The sequence below is a fragment of the Cebus imitator genome, unplaced genomic scaffold, assembly GCF_001604975.1.
Source record: "Cebus imitator isolate Cc_AM_T3 unplaced genomic scaffold, Cebus_imitator-1.0 Scaffold6, whole genome shotgun sequence".
NCBI lineage: Eukaryota > Metazoa > Chordata > Mammalia > Primates > Cebidae > Cebus > Cebus imitator.
Window position 1 is genome coordinate 14,391,804 of NW_016107321.1, and position 18,194 is coordinate 14,409,997.

General features: G+C 41.7%; 1 protein-coding gene across 4 annotated transcripts in view; it reads right to left on the reverse strand.

Annotated features, from left to right (window-relative positions):
- Positions 1-17,042, reverse strand: part of IYD (iodotyrosine deiodinase) — a 38,361-nt gene extending 21,319 nt beyond the window's left edge. For 2 of the 4 annotated variants that reach the window (XR_005201964.1, XM_037742250.1), the window contains exon 1: positions 16,733-17,011. Coding sequence is in view for 3 of the 4 variants with exons in the window: in XM_037742250.1 (XP_037598178.1) it covers positions 16,733-16,910 (178 nt within the window). In the remaining variant the exon portion in view is untranslated. Of the gene's footprint in view, positions 1-16,732 lie in introns of all 4 variants that reach the window. The other 2 variants (XM_017539221.1, XM_037742246.1) reach the window with 1 other exon arrangement.
- Between the last annotated feature and the right edge of the window lie 1,152 nt (positions 17,043-18,194).

Consider the following 18,194-nt stretch of genomic DNA (forward strand, 5'->3'; position numbering starts at 1 on the left):
GGGGGCATCACACTACCGGACTTCAAACTATACTACAAGGCTACAGTAATCAAAACAGCATGGTACTGGTACTGAAACAGAGATATAGACCAATGGAACAGAACAGAAGTCTCGGAGGCAACACAACATACCTACAACCATCTCATCTTTGACAAACCAGACAAAAACAAGCAATGGGGAAAGGATTCCCTGTTTAATAAATGGTGTTGGGAAAGCTGGCTAGTCATGTGCAGAAAGCAGAAACTGGACCCCTTCCTGACACCTTACACTAAAATTAACTCCAGATGGATTAAAGACTTAAACGCACATTATTTTTAAGCAGAGTTATTGGACCAGAAAATAACTCTTAACGTATTTTAATGACCCAATAGATAATGATCTCTGAATGTAATGCAATTAAACTAGTAACAAAAAGATAACTTAAAAAAATACCTTAATGAAAATTAGAAAATATTTTAAAATTAAAATATGAAATTATTACATATTGAAAAATCTATGCAATAACACTAAAATATTATAAGTAGAGGGAGATTCAAAGCCTTATATACATACATCAGATAGGAAGAAACCCTAAAAATTAATGAATTAAAAATCAGTTTCAAGAAGTTAGAAAAAAATAGCCAAATAAACCCAAAGACTGTAGAAAGAAGTAAATATTAAATATGACATATTAAGGAAAACAACAACAAACATCCAATAGGGAGAAACATCAAAACCAAAGCTGGTTCACTGTAGAAACTGATTAAATTGGCAATCCCCTGGCAAGATTGATCAAGAAAAGGGAAAGCACAATTAACAAATATCAGGAGTGAAAACAGAGGCATCACTACAGATGTTATTGTCATTTAATGAAGAGTATGAGAATATTTATTATACCAATATATTAGAAAAATTATACAAAATAGACAAATTTCTTAAAATATGACCTGCCAAAACTACCTTCAGAACAGAAAAACTGAAAGGTCTGCTAACTATTAAATAAGTTGAATTAGTAAGCAAAGATTTTCCTAAGAGAGAAAGCAACTGTAGGTCCAGATAGATAGCTTCATGAAGGAGTTCACAGAGATAATACTACTAAATTCTCAAACTTTCACAGACATAATATCGCTAAATTCTCAAACTCTTCCCAACAATAGAAAAAGAGTAAACACCCTCCAACTCATTTTATGGAATGAGCACAACCTTGATACCAAACAGAAGTAGGTCATTAAAAGAACAAAAAACTACAGACTCAACTTCCTCACAAACATGGTACAAAAATCCTACGGAAAATGTTAATAATGAAATTCAGCAATTTATTTAAAAAAATGCATCTTGACCAAGTTGGGATTATCCCAGGTATACAAGGTTAATTTAACATTAGAAAAACAATCATTTTTTTTGTCACATTAAAATGCTAAAGAATATCAACCACAAAAATCATTATAATGCAGAAAACGTGTTGGGTAAAACTTGAAATTTATCTCTTAGTAAATTTGGAGTAGAAAGGAACTTTCTTAATCTGATAATCTAACTATGGGGGAAAAAAAACCCCACCACATCTAGCTAAGTTTGAAACCCTTCCATCAGAGATTGAGAACAGTAGGATGTTGAATGTTCTCACCACAATTCTAAATATGAAAAACTTATTTTAAAAGCTTTTAGAAGAGAATATAAGAGAATATCTTCATACCCTTAGAGTGGAGAAGGATTTCTTAAACAAGACAAAAAAACGATTAAACATAAGAAAAGAACTGTTCCATTTAACTACATAAAATTTTTCATTATGTCTCCCTGCTTCTGCCACTTCTGTTTTCCCCATTACCCTCCTGTTCAGAGAGTTCTGAAAGCTCATAATCTGTCACTAGAGAATATGAAGACGCAACAGAAGGGTTAATCATTGAAACGAAAAATGATAAAACTGAGGAGAAAGCAAATAAGCCCACATATACAGCACAATATAAGAAGGACAATGTGTCTAGTGCACTAAAAGCTTCACCAAGAGCAGACCCAATTATCTTATTTTAAAAGGAGGTTTTTCCAACAAATAACACTATGAAGTTCAAGCTAGTCTCTACAAGCAAGGGTTCTGAAGACTGTATTGTCAAATTCCCAGATATTCCATTCCAATACTCTCAAAATTGTTGGCTATATATCCAAAATTTCACAGTGCTTCTTCTGAATACTAAATGTTTCTTTATTTCACTTAAGCTCATGAAAAGACATACTTTTGGTCTGAACTACAAAGATTTCAACAGAAAAAAATTCTAAGACGCTGTCTTCAAACACTTGAAATTATTGGAAAAAAAAATGTTTAGATGGCAAAGAAAAAAAAAAAAAGATATTCCTTGCTTGTCTTAGGCTGGTCTTGGGCTTCTGGTTTTGCTGAGCTTTACCAATTCCTAGAACCTAGGAGGCAAAATATACCAAAATGAGGCCATTACAGAAAGCGAACCTCAGTGTATCAAATCAGAATAAATTGCTATGAGTTGGAATTTTTTCAGTGAAAATTGAATCACACAAAGAAAGCTTCACTGAGAAGGCTGTCCATGGAGTAAACACTGAAAATATTGTTGGGATCTAATAAGTAGATTGTTTTTTTATGTAATAATTCAGTCTTTAATAAACCTGCCTTAATATTTTTCAGCCTGATGGGAATGGGTGCAGAGAAGCCGTATCACCACAGAAAGTAACTCATATTGATAAGAACAGATCATCAGTCTGCCATGATGATATTGCTGAAAATACTCAGCACTCTTTCCTAAAGTAACAAATTGAAGATCTTTTAAACCATTAAAATGTATGTGTGTGCATGTGTTTGTGTCTTATCTGAATCATTATTATGCTACCTGACCTGTTATCTTTAGAAAACTGAGTATGATGCTGTTATATAGCTTCCTCATTGACAGCCTCCCCCAAACCCAATGATATGTGCTTGATATGATGCATATCCCATGCCTGGAGCCATGTGATAGAAGACAGTAACTTGTTACTTTCTTCTTTTAGTAGATACAAATCTACTTTGAGGTTTTTTTTTTGGGGGGTGGGATTATTTATTTAATTTTTTTAAATTAATTTTTTTTTGGAGACATAGTTTCATTATGTTTCCTGGGTCTCAAACTCTTGGGCTCAAGCAATCCTCCCTCCGCTGCCTCTCAAAGTGCTGGAATTACGGGCATGAGCCACTTCACCCAGCCATAAATCCATTTTGATCTCACTAATTAGCTGATGCAGCTGTGGTTATAGTTGTTGCAATTGTGGTTGTGACCTCTATTAAAGGACTTCCACTTTTAGTAATGGTTAATTAGGGAATTTTTATAAACACTGTAATCTAGAAAAAGAAAAACAAACTGAAATCCTTTGTAAAATATATTTTAAAACATTTCCTTGTATGCATTGGAATGCTCATCTATTACTGTAGGAAATGACAGTCAAAATCTAGCTGAAGGTGAGTACCACAGAGGTAGACCAGCATTCAAATGCCCAGAGTATTATATATTTTCCAATTACCAAGAAACAGCTTTGAGGTTGATCTGAGATTAAAGGATGATGACAAAAGCCAAAATCCCAGGCATACCCGGGGCTGGGAGCTTGACAGCCCCTACACTTTAAGCTGAGACCCTGAAGGTCTACACTCTCACAGTGAGGGGGAGTGTTAAATAAACCAGCCTGATATGTGTTTGCAGCCTAAGGTAATATCATCTGAGTGATCCAGGGAACCACAGGCTTTGACCTTAGGTTAAAGTCATCCCAGAGTGTTAGTGTCCCACCATGTAAGCACAAAAGTAAATTTTCCCTGGGAATAAGTACCAATATCCTAGACCTCACAAAGTTTTTATAACTAATTTTCCAAAAGAATGACCAGCAAACAATGAAAGATAACAATGTATTTAAGAAAACATGAAGTCATAGGTAAGAGCCATTAAGAAATTATGGGCATCAGAAACAGATCAACAATGATGTATGACACTGGAGTTATTGGCCATAGATCATGAAACAACTCTGCTCACTATGTCCAAGGAAGTTTGGTAGAAAAAAGTGACAGGAAATTTGAAAAAAGAACTAAAGAGACCTTCTAGAACCAAAAATGAAAACAAAGGAAACATTCAATTAATAAGACTAACATCAAAGTAGACACAGCTGAAGAGGAAATGAATCAATAGGAAGATAGTTTCTTCTTGCCTATCCAAAATGCAGCATGGAAAGAGAAAGATAGAGAACATAGGTGAGAAAGTAAAAGACAGTGAGAAGGTCAAACCATTTAATTGGAGTCCTGAAAGGAGAAGAGAGGGAGGGAATGGGCAGAGGCAATATTTGAAAAGACAATGGCTGAAATTTTTCCAAAATCGTTGAACAATACAAATAAGATTTTAAAACTCAGTATTGTGGATAGAGGTGTACCTTACATGTCTCTACTTGGGTTCTTCAAGAAGCTGACTCTGACTGAGTCTAGCGTGTGGAATGTTTACAGGAAGTATCTTCAGAATCAAAACCTGTGGAAGGAAGAGGAAAGAAGCAAGACTGGGCAGAAGAAGCCAAGCTGCAATGCAAGCTGAGAGACGGCCTCAATCACAGCAAGGGCTGTTTTGAAACTAAAATTGCCCGTCAGAATTGTCTCAAGTGAGGCCATAATGGCTGGGCCTTTATACGACTACTGCAGTCAGTCATTAAACGTGGGCCATCCTGGGAGAGGCGGGATCTCAGGAGAGACAGCTGTCTACAGCAGAGGCCATCCCTGGAAGAGGCCGACAGTACTCCCAGCAGCAGAGGCAGCAAGCCCTTCCTTAAAGGGGGATCTGTGTGATATATCACCAGGCCCTTCACACCATGACTGCAATTCCATGTATGCACCAGAAAAATCCATGCACATATGTACAAGACTAGTATTAAAATGTTTACAGAAATAGTTTATAGTCCTAAACTAGAAATAGACCAAAGGTTCATCAACAGTAGAATCAATTGTGATATAGTCATATAATAGAATACTGTACAATAGTGAAAATGAATGAGCCTCAGTTACATGCCTAACCTGCTTAGCATTATATTTGACTCTTACAAATATAAAACAGCAAGTCAAAAGAGCATAAAAGGTACAATTTTAATGTTTAGGAATATTTAGCTGTGTAAGAGTGATGCAGCTAAGAAGAAAAGCAAATAAATAATTTCCATAAAATTCAAAATAGTAGTTTCTTCTGTTGGGGAGAGAAGAGGTTGTGACTGGGGAAGGATGTGTGGGTGTTTATGAAATGCTGGATATGTTTGTTTCTTAACCTAAGTCATAATTACATAATGTTTTGCTTAATAATTATTTGCTAAGCCATTCATCTGTTTTATACACTATTTCATTAAGTACATGTCACAATTAAGAGTTTTTTCAGTGAGAAGCCCATAGAGATTAATTACCAGAGGAATCAGGAATAGGTCAACTGTCCAGAACTCTTAAACAAAACTTCTGAGAAAAGAGAAAAGATACTTGACTTTTTCTCAATGCAGTGAAAAAGTTCAAGTTCATTAAAGCAGGTAAAGTCTAGATACAGTGGAAACTTAGATCCTTGGAGATGAATTTCTTGCCATGTTACCAGTTTTCAAAGTACAATAGCAAAATCATTATTTTTAAATTCCTGTTTCATATTTAAAATATCAATGCTTTCAAGAAAGATTTAGAGTTTTAAATAATAAGAACTTGAAAGTGTAAACAAAACTGGCCATAGGTGCTTTTGCCTTCTGAGCAAAGTAGCACCATTTGTGGAAAACAAACCTCCCCATTGCTCACTTCCCCACACCAGCTGATGAGGGAGGGAGACAGTGTAAAATTTTAAACCTCTGATGATTTTCCTGTGCTGCCATGTCCCTGGATTCCACGACCACTGTTTTTCAGAGGGTAGGCATGGGTCTTTGCGGGAGAGGAGCTGAGCATGACCAAGTGAGGGGAACAGAGTCCCGGGGATAGGAGCCCAAAGGCAGATCTTCAACTGTGACTTAAAAGACCTTTAGAAGGAAGAAGGGGCTGCCCAAATGCTAACATGCTGTGAGAGGAGTTGGGAAGTGAGGTACCAAAGAAACAAACAACAACAAAGGTTGATTTCCACAGATAAATTGTTGCGAGGCAAAGGAAGAAAACACATAGAGGAAATCAGGAGTCCACGGGGTGTGAACCTCAGAGCCAGAGGTGGCTCCGTGGGCACAGGTTCTGTGGGATTTTCAAATGCTTGAGAGGGAATGGGCCTCCTCAAAGCATGTAGAACTGAGGATTCAGCCTTCTTTAAATCTTATTTTTAGTTTATTTATTTTTTCTAAATAGGATGAGCTCAGCTGACCCCTGGGTTATGTAAGTATTACACATTAGCTAAAGAACAAAGCATGAAGAAGCAATGCAAGTCCTAAAGTTGATCTGTTTTATATTAGTGGAACTGAACAACTTTCTTTTCTTAGACATCTGCTCCGGAAATGCCAATAGCAATAATTTTGCAATGGCTGTTGTGGCGGGAGTGGTAGTGGTGGTGTTTTGGGGAGAGAAGTGTGGTACAGTGGAATAAAAATCTCTGGTGGGTACGATTAGTTGGGAAAATACAAGTTTTCAGGTTATAGTTGTACATTTGCAAAACACAAAATACTATGTATAATGCAAATTACATTTAGTAAAGCTCTCAAAACCTTCCTGGAAGCTGGAAATATGCAATTCATTCAACAGGGTTTTTATTGAGCTTTTGACATATATTAGTGAAAAAAATAGATATGACTTTTATACTATAGGGGTGAAGAGGAAAATCTTCCCTATTTACTCTCTGAATGTTCACTGAAAATGAACTGACAAAAGACAGATTAATAGGAGAAAAAGCCATAAAAATTATTTTAACATGCATAGCATGGGGCAATAGCAAGAGAATGATCACTCATTAACCCAGCGGGGTCTGACTGCTTATATAACCTTCTTTATAGAGGAAGAGGACAAGGGAGGTGTAAGGGTAATGAATTTCAGGGGGAATGAATGGACCTGATGACCAGATGATGGTTAGTGAATCATTCCCTTTGGGAATTGAAAGGGATCTGAGAACAAACAAAAAGAAAAGGTTTATGACAAAGTTTGTCTGGGCTCTAGGTGTGATGTTTAATTTTCACTCTCTCTGTGATATGAATTCTAATCTTTTCTGATTAATAAAATTTTAGGGAAGGGATTGAAGGTAATTGTTTTCCTCTTTGGGACAATAATCTTACTCCTTATATGTTTAAACAAAGCAGCAAAGGACATATGGATAGAATTACAAACTGTAATCACTCCTATGAAAACAATTCATTCTCTATGAAGTGACAGAGAATAAGAAGGGGTAGTACAAAGAGCGAAGACACAAAGTGGTTCCCCAAAAAGATGGCACGGAAGGCGAAACCTGAGCAATAAGAAAGGAGCTGGGGATTCAAATTTATTGAGGAGAAATGGGAAAAAGGCAGAAACACACAGACGCTGTTGACGTAGTCTGGGTGGGGGACCATGCTGGCTTGAACCCTTGGAGAGGCAGGAAGAATGGTGGGAGTCTGCAGATTCTTGAAACACCTTGGAAATAGAAATTGAAAGACTGGCTAATGTGGGTGGTTGAGAGTAGCTGGGAGAGAGAGAGAGGAACCAAGAGTCGTTGCCAGGTTTCTGGCTTTCGTGCCTGGTTAGATGATGGAAACATCCGCTGAGCTAGGAGGACTAAGAGGTGAACTATGGGGGTGGGCAGGAAGGAGGAACAAGAGTCAGCTGTCTGCCTGATTCCAGATGCTGTGAGCCATTCAAGTGCAGATGTCATGTGCAAAAGAAAATGTCTGAGCCTTGAAGGTGAGGTTCCATTTGGAGCCCTCATGCAGAGATGAGCATGAGCAGGAGGAATGAAAGGAAGAGTGGGAGAAGGTCAAAGACCCGCCCTGAGGGACTCGGCCATTCTCCAGGTAGAATTCAGGTAGAGAATTCACCTTCTGAGGACCCCCAAAAACGATGTTAGCAGGCACTACTGTTGGCTCATAGCTCTTAGTGAGGAAACTTCTTTTTATAGTTCTCTAGCAGGGACAGTTTGGGCTTAGTTAGAGGAAAGTAGGTGTGATGGGGAAGTGGTAATAAACCTCTGTCAGCTTTCTAACAGTCAGTCCTGAACTAAATGTCAATGTCATCAGTGTCACAGTGACATCACAGTGACAACCCTGAACCTTATCAAGATGTCAATAAAGACTTTCAACACCAATGATACTTTGAACACTATTTTACATGAAGCCTGGTGCCTCTGTAGTTAATAAGTGGTATATAAGCAAATGCATTAAATGCTTCCTTAACTGTTTGAAAGGTAAGTTACTAACACTTAAGACCCATTTAGCATTTGTAAAATCTAAAAGCAGTCTAAGTGCATGACTTGGCAGTTTCTGCAGCTTCTAAGGTCCAAGGTAGGCACTCCTAACTAGCAGAAGGAAGCAAGCTGTTGCCTCGTTATCAGTGCCAGCCACTACCCTGACCAGGTAAACAAATGTTCCTCATCACCTCTTGATGGGATTGTCCTGAGTGCACTCAGAGCAGTGCACAGTCAGGCTGCCATTTCTGGAGTCTTTCACAGGGCAGAGGTCTACACTATGCCTGGGGAATGAGACCAGCAGGGCCCAGCTGGGAGCACAGTGAGCTTCCACTTGTCTCCTTCCCTTGAACTTCTGACTGCTCCTGAGGAATGTGGCCCTCACCCAGAGGCAAGAGAGCAGGCTGTGTTAACCCTTTTGTTTTCCTGCCTTCACCCTAGAGCAGTCAAGCCACTAGTGATTACTCAAGCTCTAAAGTCTATATAGTCCAAAGAAATGTGTACTATTATGGTCTGCTTTTTTTGTTTTTTTGAGACAGAGTCTCGCTCTTGTCCCTCAGGCTGGAGTGAGATGGCACAATCTCGGCTCACTGCAGCCTCCACCTCCCGGGTTCCAGCAATTCTTCTGCCTCAGCCTTCTGGGTAGCTGGGATTACAGGCATCTGCCACCATGCCCACCTAATTTTTGTATTTTCAGTAGAGATGTGGTTTCACCACGCTGTCCAGGCTGGTCTCGAACGTCTGATCTCAGGTGATCTGCCTGCCTCGGTCTTCCAAAGTGCTGGGATGACAGGCATGAGCCACCACATCCGGCCTGCTTTTTAAATGTAAATCTTGAGCTGCCATACTTGGGGCGTGCTACTGATACCAACAGTAACTTGCCTTGTATCATTGCAGTGGGGCTCTGCAAACAATCCCCCAAAATATCGCCAGGCACTTGACCTGGCGAACTAAAGAAGCACCTCCAGGTCTCCCTCTGACCTGCCTGGTCTCTGGTCTCTCTGATCGTTTTTCCTGAAGCACTGAGAGGGACTCTTTCTGGAGCTTTCCTTTCTGACTAAGGACATTTCTTTCCAAAAGAAATGTAATTGGGATGGGCACAGTGGCTCATGCCTGTTATCCCAGCACTTTGAGACGCTGAGGTAGGAGGATTGCTTGAACCCAGGAATTCGAGACCAGCCTGGGCAATATAGAGAGACCCGTCTTTACAATGAGTCTAAAAATTAGGTTTGGTGGTGTGTGCCTGTAGTCCCAGATACTCAAGAGGGTGAAGTGGGAGGATAGATTGAGTCCAGGAGCTAGAGGCTTCAATGAACTATGATACCACTGCACTCCAGCCTGAGCAACAAAGCAATACTCTATCTATTAAGAAAAGAAAAGAAGAAGATGAAGAAATGTAATTGTCCTAAGACCCCCTGCCTGGGAATCCAGGCAGAGAGAGATAACCTATGAGGACTTTACCTGCATAATAAGAAGACTTGTTCACAGTGCAGTTCCACCCTTCATTTTCCCACTGCCTGTCATGAACTCGAGGAACTGCATCCCAAGGCATTGTTCTTTGCACTCATTCATTTCCCCTGAAAATCATTTACTTCTACACACCCCCATCTCCACTTCCCCTATGAAGAAGGATATGTAAGCATCTGCACCCCACTGGGTTCTTAGGTAACCATTCTCCTGTGATTCCCCAGTGCCTATGCATGTTAAATAAATGTGTATGCCTTTTCCTCTATTAACCTGTCTTTTGTCAGTTCATTTTCAGTAAACCTTCAGAGGGTAGAGGAAAAACTGTTTTTCATATTTCAGTAGCAGGAACAGTTTTGGCCCAAACTGTATACTTTTAGTTAGAAGGAAGTAGGTGTGAAGGGGGAGTGGTAATAAACACCTACTAGCTTTCCAGCAATCAATCCCCTGGTCCCTACGATTGCTTTAATGCCAAAGAATCCCTTAATTGTGCCATAATTAGGTTTAGCCAGCCAAGTAATTCTGGGTGACTTGTATCTTTTCACATTGAACATGGAGGTATTTTTCTGGTCGCATCTCCAAATGAATTGCTTTAGTGTTTTTACAGTTCTGCTTCACAGCCTTTGCAAATGGGCCACTATTTCCAACTTTGAAACCAAGGACAATTTAGGTCACATCATCCTTGTTCCCGTCTTGCAATTTTGGGAGCCTTGAGGGGCAATGTTACTAAGGACGAGGGTGACGCAGATTTCAAAGCTGAAGATGGGAGCCACTTCAGGGCACCTGCCCGAGAATGCCTCTTTCCCAACTGCGTCACCATTGCTCTGCTCCCTACCTGGGCCTCTCAGTCATCCCACTTCCTGTGAGGCCATCCTCATAGCGCTAACAAGAATTATGAACAGAAGTACAGTTATGATTAAGCATTCATCAGGCTGCTTTAACCCACTTCCTTGTTCCTGAAAGTCTCATAGCACTAGTAAATACTGACCATATGCATCCCCACTGTTCCTATATATAGAATTTCTGACATTAGAATCACAAGGCTTTTGTTTGAGATACATAGGATCTCTCCATCAGGATCATAAGGCTTTTGTTTAAAAATTACTTCAAATGTTTTTCAGATCATGAGCTCCAGTGAAATAGCTGATGCCAACCAGTTCAAAGACTCCCATAATGAAGCAGAATCAGCATTAGAATAGTTTCTTCATCTCCCTGTTCCATGACTTCACCCTGCAATCTTTGACCAATCAATGACCTTCACACTTTAGTCCACTCTAAAACCCTAAAACTTCCTAGCTCCAGGCTCCTGAGGGAGATGGATTCAAGGTTCCCCTGCCTCCTCATTCAATAGCCCTATGATTAAACCTCTTTCTCTGTTGCAACCTGGTGTCTCGATGTATTGACTTGCTGTATATATCAATCAACCAAACTATTAAGGTGACACTTGGCTGCTGTATAGATGGGTTATTTCATTGGTAGCGCTGAGGTGGGTAGGGATTGGGAAAGCTGACCAGACAGAGAGATCCTGAATAGAGCAATGGTATCCTAAAGCTGATGGGGTTCAGAGCATATTACCCGAAAGAATGCCAACTTTAGAGCAGGAATGACCTCCCCTGAGGCAGGTCATATGACATCCATGTAAGAGGTGCCCACAGAGGAAAGGAGCATCCTCATCCCTGAAGACGTAGGGACACAGAGAAGAATCTGAACAAACAGAGATTGCTCAGTGATATGGTTTTGCTGTGTCCTCATCCAACTCTCATCTTGAATTGTAACTCCCATAATTCCCACATGTTGTGAAAGGGACCCAGTGAGACATCATTGAATCATGGGGGTGGTTTCCCACTACTGTTCCTGTGGTAGTGAATAAGTCTCAGGAGATCTGATAGTTTTATAAGGAGAAGCCCCTTTTGCTTGGTTCTCATTCCCTCTGCCTGTCGCCATGTAAGCCATGCCTTTCACCTTCCACCATGATTATGAGGCCTCTCCAGCCACATGGAACTGTGAGTCCATTAAACCTCTTTTTCTTTATAAATTACCGAGCCTCAGGTATGTCTTTATCAGCAGTGTGAAAACAGACTACTACACTGTTTCCCCGTTTATTGCCATTAGATCACATTAGACTATAGCCCCTCTGTCTTCTTGTATGTCTCCACGACTGTTCACTTTTCACCAAACCTAGCATGAAAACACATAGGTTTAACTGCTCCTTTGGGTTTCACTTCCCTATGAAGGCTTCTGTGTCACATCAAACTTATGCTGAATAAACATGTATACTTTTCTATTAGTCTATCTTTTGTTATAGGGGCCTCAGCCATGCACCTAGACTGGGGAGAGAAAAAGGTGTTTTTGTCCTCCTCTCCAAAGCAATGGAGTGAAGCAACAGGATTTGTCTTCTGAGGCCCTTTATCTGCTTTGGTCCCGCAGTGTCCTGTGCCGACCTTAACTTCCCCCGAGTAGGAACCCACCCAGACTTGATCTAAAGAACAAACAATGTCTTCATTCAAGTGCTTTTCTTTCCTACTCTTTTCTCTTCTAAACTTGCCTGTCTCTTGTTCCAAAACCTTAAGGTCTTACAGGAATCTAGCAAACCAAGCCTTTAAATTAGCCATGTGAAAGTATTAATGTCTGGGCGTGTCTAAGACAAAGCTGATTGCATTGCTTCCCATAGTAAAAGACAACTATGCTGACCAGGCTCATCTCTTTGAGCAGAGTAGAATGCTGACTTAATATAGAATTTTTGGCAGTGGTGTGCTGGTAAGCCAGCTCTTTGCAGGGTGGCAGGGAGAAAGTACTGATTTATGGCATTTGCCAGTATCCATGATGTAAGTAATCCCACCATGGCCTGACTTCAAGCCACTGATGATGACTTAACAAAAGACTCCTAAATATTTAACAATTGGCTCTTGCTAATCCTCAGAGGCTAGCCCTAGTACGCTACTTGGTTGGGAAGCATGGAGTTCAAGAACTGGTGGACTTTCAAGAGTGTGAGTGACACACGTCATTTGTAGGATCAGTGTCAGTTGGTTGAGACTTGGACACTCAGAGGAGCTGGTACTGGTTGGCTGACTTTTAGAAGCAAGAGGCTGACGTGGATTGGTTAGCTTGCCAAGCTTACACTGAAGTGAGTTGTCATTAATCCACTGCTTAGGCTTGAAACCAGTTCTGACAGCTACTTGATATTATGGGGACACAAAAATCCATTTCTTAAATTTGTAGGACCATTTCTGTTCTTAGATGTTACCCACACTGGATTAAAAATGTTAACTCAGGCCTTTCTTAGAAAAGACTGGACAAGATGGGCCACTTATTACTCAGTTAGTGACTTCAGTTAGAATGATAGCTTTCAGAGGGTCAGTGAAGCTAAGTGCAGAGGAATCCTCCACTAACATTAAAACAACTTCATCTCGATGAGATGTGTTTCCTATCTTTTTCTTCTTTCCTTATTTCTATGGACTTTTATGAATCCAGGCTTAACTAGAAGATTTGTGGGTAGGACTTTTGATTCATTTTATTGGGACAATCTGAGATTTATTTCTTTGAGATAAACTTCAGCAACTCTTCATTCTTGGACCATAACTATAGACAAACAAGGTATTAACAGGACACCAAGTTTGGCTGGTTTGCAGAGGAAGACCGTATCTTACACCTAATAAGCATGGTCACACAATGTTCCCTCATCACTCCCCCACCCACACCCACACGCAAACACACATGCCAATTCCTGATCTGTGAACATGGAGTAGGAATTCTTTGTGAATCAGAGCTGCAGGAGGTTGGATTGGTACCCATATTTTCTTAGCTCATGCTAGAATGGCCTGCAATACTTATTTTACCATTTAGTGACTTGTTAATGTTAAAAATAGTTTGAATCTGGAGTCAGCAACACCATCTCCATGTGTCTTCAGTAAAGGAGTCTGTTCTCGTCTCCAGTTAGCCCTGCTCAATCCCTTCTGGACCTAGAGTAAGATCTCCACATAGACCATGTCTACCTGCCCTGTGACTGAGAGCAGGGATTTGGGGGCCTGAAAGCCTGGGTTTAACCAAAGGTTCTCACGGGTCACCTGTGTGACCTCAGCATGTACTACTTATGTAAACAACGTAAGAGACATGGAGTAAATAATTTCATCTTCACAATACAATGAGGTAGGCACTATTAGATTCCCCATACAAGATCTGTGGATGCCACACACAGGCCAGACTTTGCCCCAGCTGCTGAAGAGGACACTAAGTCTGTCCCATTCATTCTTCTGTATAAAGAGAAGAGAAGAATGAGGCTGGTGCGATGGCTCACGCCTGTAATCCCAGCAATTTGGGAAGCTGAGCAGGGTAGACTGCCTGAGTTCAGGAATTCGCGACCAGCTAGGCAGCACAGAAAAACCCCATCTCTACTAAAATACAAAAAAAAATTAGCCAAGTGTGCTGGCATGTGCCTGTAGTCCCAGCTATTTGAGAGGCTGAGGCAGGAGAATTGCTTGAACCCAGGAGGCAGAGGTTGCAGTGAGGCAAGATCACTCCACTGCACTCCAGCCTGGGTGACAGAGGAAGACTCTATCTCAAAAAAAAAAAAAAAAAAGAAAAAGAAACAGAGAGAGAGAGAGAAGGATAAGGATGGAAAGGAACACAGAATGAAGAGGCAACACAGTTTTGCAGAAGTGAGTAATCACGCAGAGAACCAAAGAAAGGCCCGTTGGTCCTGCTCTATGTTCCCAGCCTCCAGGCCCAGCCCCAGGACCTGACCCTCAACAGATTGCCCAAGCTCTTGTGTCCTCAAACCTCTTAGGTATACAGATCTAGTGGCCTTTCCTCAATGCACATTCTTGCTAAGCTCTGAGAAAATGTTTGCCCCTGCTGGCTGTCTCCTGCCTCCTCCATTCTAGGTCATTCTCCAGGGTAGAGGCAGCCAGCAAACAGCTACATGTCTGGACCCTGGAGCCAGACTGCTTGGGTCCCATTTCTGCAATCACCTGCCTGGGCTTACACTATCCGGGACTCAGTTTCCTTATCTATAATATGGGGATTCTAACGGTGCGTACTTCGTTGCACTGTCATGAAGATGAAATGAGTGACCGCACATAAAATGTGGCTCTCATTAATATACATAAGTAAGTGCTATTAATATACATAAGGGCTTGTTACTGTTATGATCCCAGAGCCCCATTTCCCACAGCTTCTCCCTTTCTCTAGTACATTTCTCTTCCACAGTTCCTCTTAACTGCACGTGTCCCCTAAGTTCTATCCTCACCCTTCTCTCTAGCAATGCCTACTTTGTGAATTCATTAGTTCTCCAGATTCCAAGTCTCTTCCCCATACTGCTGACTCTCCAATCAGTGTCTGTGGCCTGGGCCCCTAACCTAGGCTGCTCTCTCCCCTTTCCGCTCAGACGCGTCACTGTCATCTCAAATCAAACATGTCCTTGATGGAACTCAACATCTTCCTCTTTAAGCAGGATCCTTATTCCCTCACCCACTTATGACACCATTCCAGCTTCCGACTCTCCCATTCTCCTCCTTTTCCCACTATCCAACCTATTAGCAAACCCTGCAGCTCTTCCAATAACTTCACACTGATCCACCCCTTCCACTGCATTCCCACTGCCCCCACTATCCGGGCCATCCTTCCCAGCACAAACCATTACCCAGCTTCACAACAGATGTCCCCTTGATTAAGGAAAGTGCTTCTTTGCTGGGCCGAATTGGTGTTCCGAGTGGAAGAGTTTTCAATGCAAAAGGCAGCCCTGCTGAGAGGCTGGACTCCTATATGATGCATTCAGCCCTACAGGCTGCTAGCACTGAGGACCAGCTGGACACCCTGTGCCCCAGTCCTGAGATTAGGACACACACTCGCACACACACACTCATGCATGGTCACACACACATGCACACTCATACATGCACACTCACATACACTTGCACACACACGCACATTCATGAACACTCACATGCACATGCACGCACACACACACACATACACTCGTGCATACACACTCTTATGGACACACTCACACATGCACATTCATGAACACTCACACATACACTCACACACACTCACATGTCCAGGTGGCCTCTGTTTGGGAATGGGGACATCATTAGTCCAGCTGAGGATCATGGAGCCTTTTGCAAATCGAACTCATCCCATACAAAGCTTCTCAGACACAGATGGCTCAAGCCTCCTCCACAGTCTCTCCCTTCCTACCTGCCTCCTTCATCACCTCTTCTTCCCAAGGTGCCCTCAATTCTCTACTTCCGTTCTTACCCTCCCCCTGCCCTTGGCTCTCCACTTCCTCTCTTACCCCCACTCCAGGCCTCCAGCTGCTTTTGCTCCTTTTCCCTCTTGTTGCCTGACAGCCCTCCCAGTACTTGCTGTTTGTACCCTATTCATCCTCCCAGCCCGGCTTGTCCTTTCCCTGACTGCACCGTCAAATTCCCAGGCCTGCTCTAAACACCTTAGCATTAGTTCCACCGGGTCTGTCTCTTTGTTACTCTCTCTGATTCTCATGCATCACCTTGGCAGCTGAATTGGACATTCAGTTTGTTGAGAACAGAGGCCACCCCAGTCTTTCACTTCCAGGCCCTGGCAAGGAAAAGGTAGCAGCCTCCTAGGTGATGCCACTTGGTAGTTTTCAAAGTTCCTGATCAAAACCTGGTCACTTAGCCCTGCCCACTACCAGCCTGGGATGAATCCCTGCAGGAAGGTTTTAACCACCAGAACAGAATTGGAGCCAGGGAAAATTTCAGCTTCTCAACAGCTTTTTCACTGAGGATCCAAAATAAGAAAAGGCTGGTGCCAGCAGGTGACAAGCTCATCACTGGAGCGAGATGATCTGTCTGTGCCAGGCACTGATTCATTAGCACACTAGAAGTTGATGCTGAAGGTGGTCTGTGTTTCTTCCTCTCCATAAGCCCTGCCGTTGACTCACACTCATCAGCAACATACATGACAGCAAAGCTAAGCAGCATAGCCGGTGTCCTTACCTTCTTCTGCTTGGTGCAGGTCAGTGCTGTCTTTTAAGTCTTCATCCACCCAGGGGCGAGCCTCGGCCCTGGCTGTAGCCTCCCCCTTCTTTTTCTCCATGCTTCTATTAACATTTTTAAAGATCCACACAACCAAAATGCAGAGAATGGCTACCAAGATGGGAGTCAGGAAGAACATGGTTCGGAGTCTGATGCACAGGGGTGCACACTTCCCACACCGGTTTTTAAACACACGGAGATAGAAACAGAGAATGCTGGGAGATGGAAGGAATGCAGAGAGAGCTGTGCCAGGGAAGGAGCAAAGTGCATAACTCTTTAGCTCTATGAGGACTTTGCCAAGGAGCAAAGATCACAGTCACATGTGTGGGGTGTTGTGGCTTTGGTCATGCACCAGGGCATTCACTTTTTAAAATTACGTACTCAAGCAGCATATTCTTAGACAGCAATGCCAGAATCTGAGTAAGAACTTGCACATGCTAGATCGAGCTAGATCACGCCACCAACTCAGATCTGCTGGAAGAAAATGTTCAGAAAAGAGGTTTGGTAAGATGCATTTTAAATAGCATGTTTATGAAGCACAGCCCTAGGTTTTTGATTTTTTTAAATGATACCTGAGCCAATATGTGAAATAAAGAGAATATCATGTTTTGCAGCAGAGAAAAGCTTTGATCTAGGAAAAGTGACACAAAAAAATTAAAGTGACAACTTGGTTATTTATATAATAGCTTCAGTAAGGCTTTTTGTTTGTTTGTTTGTCTGTTTTAGTAAGGGCCTTAGTCAATTATGGCTGAAATAACAAAAATGCTATGGACCAGGTGGCTTAAATAACAGAAATTTATTTCTTGGCCAGGCATGGTGGCTCATGCCTGTAATCCTAGCACTTTGGGACGCAGAAGCGGGCAGATCACTTGAGTCAGGAATTGGAGACCAGCCTGGCCAACATGGTGAAACCCCTTCTCTACTAAAAATACAAAAATTAGCCAGGCATGGTGGCAGGCACCTGTAATCTCAGCTACTCAGGAGGCTAAGGCAGGAGAATAGCTTGAACCCAGGAGGCGAAGGTTGCAATGAATCAAGATTGTGTCACTGCACTTCAGCCTGGGTGGCAAGAGCAAAACTCCCTCAGAAACAAAGAAGGAAGGAAGGAAGGAAAAAAAGAAAGAAAGAAAGAGAAAGAAAGAAAAGAAAGAGAGAGAGAGAGAAAGAAAGAAAGAAAGAAAGAAAGAAAGAAAGAAAGAAAGAAAGAAAGAAAGAAAAGAGAAAATTTATCATAGTTCTGTAAGTTAAGAAGTCCAAAATCAAGGTGCTGGCAAATTAGCTCCTGGTGAGGGCTCTCCTTTTGGTTTGCCAACAGGTACCTTCTTGCTGTAACTTCATATGGTGGATGGTGGAGACAGATCATCTCTCTCTTCTCGTTTCTTATAAGGCCACTCGTCTCATTAATAAGGGCTCCACTCTCATC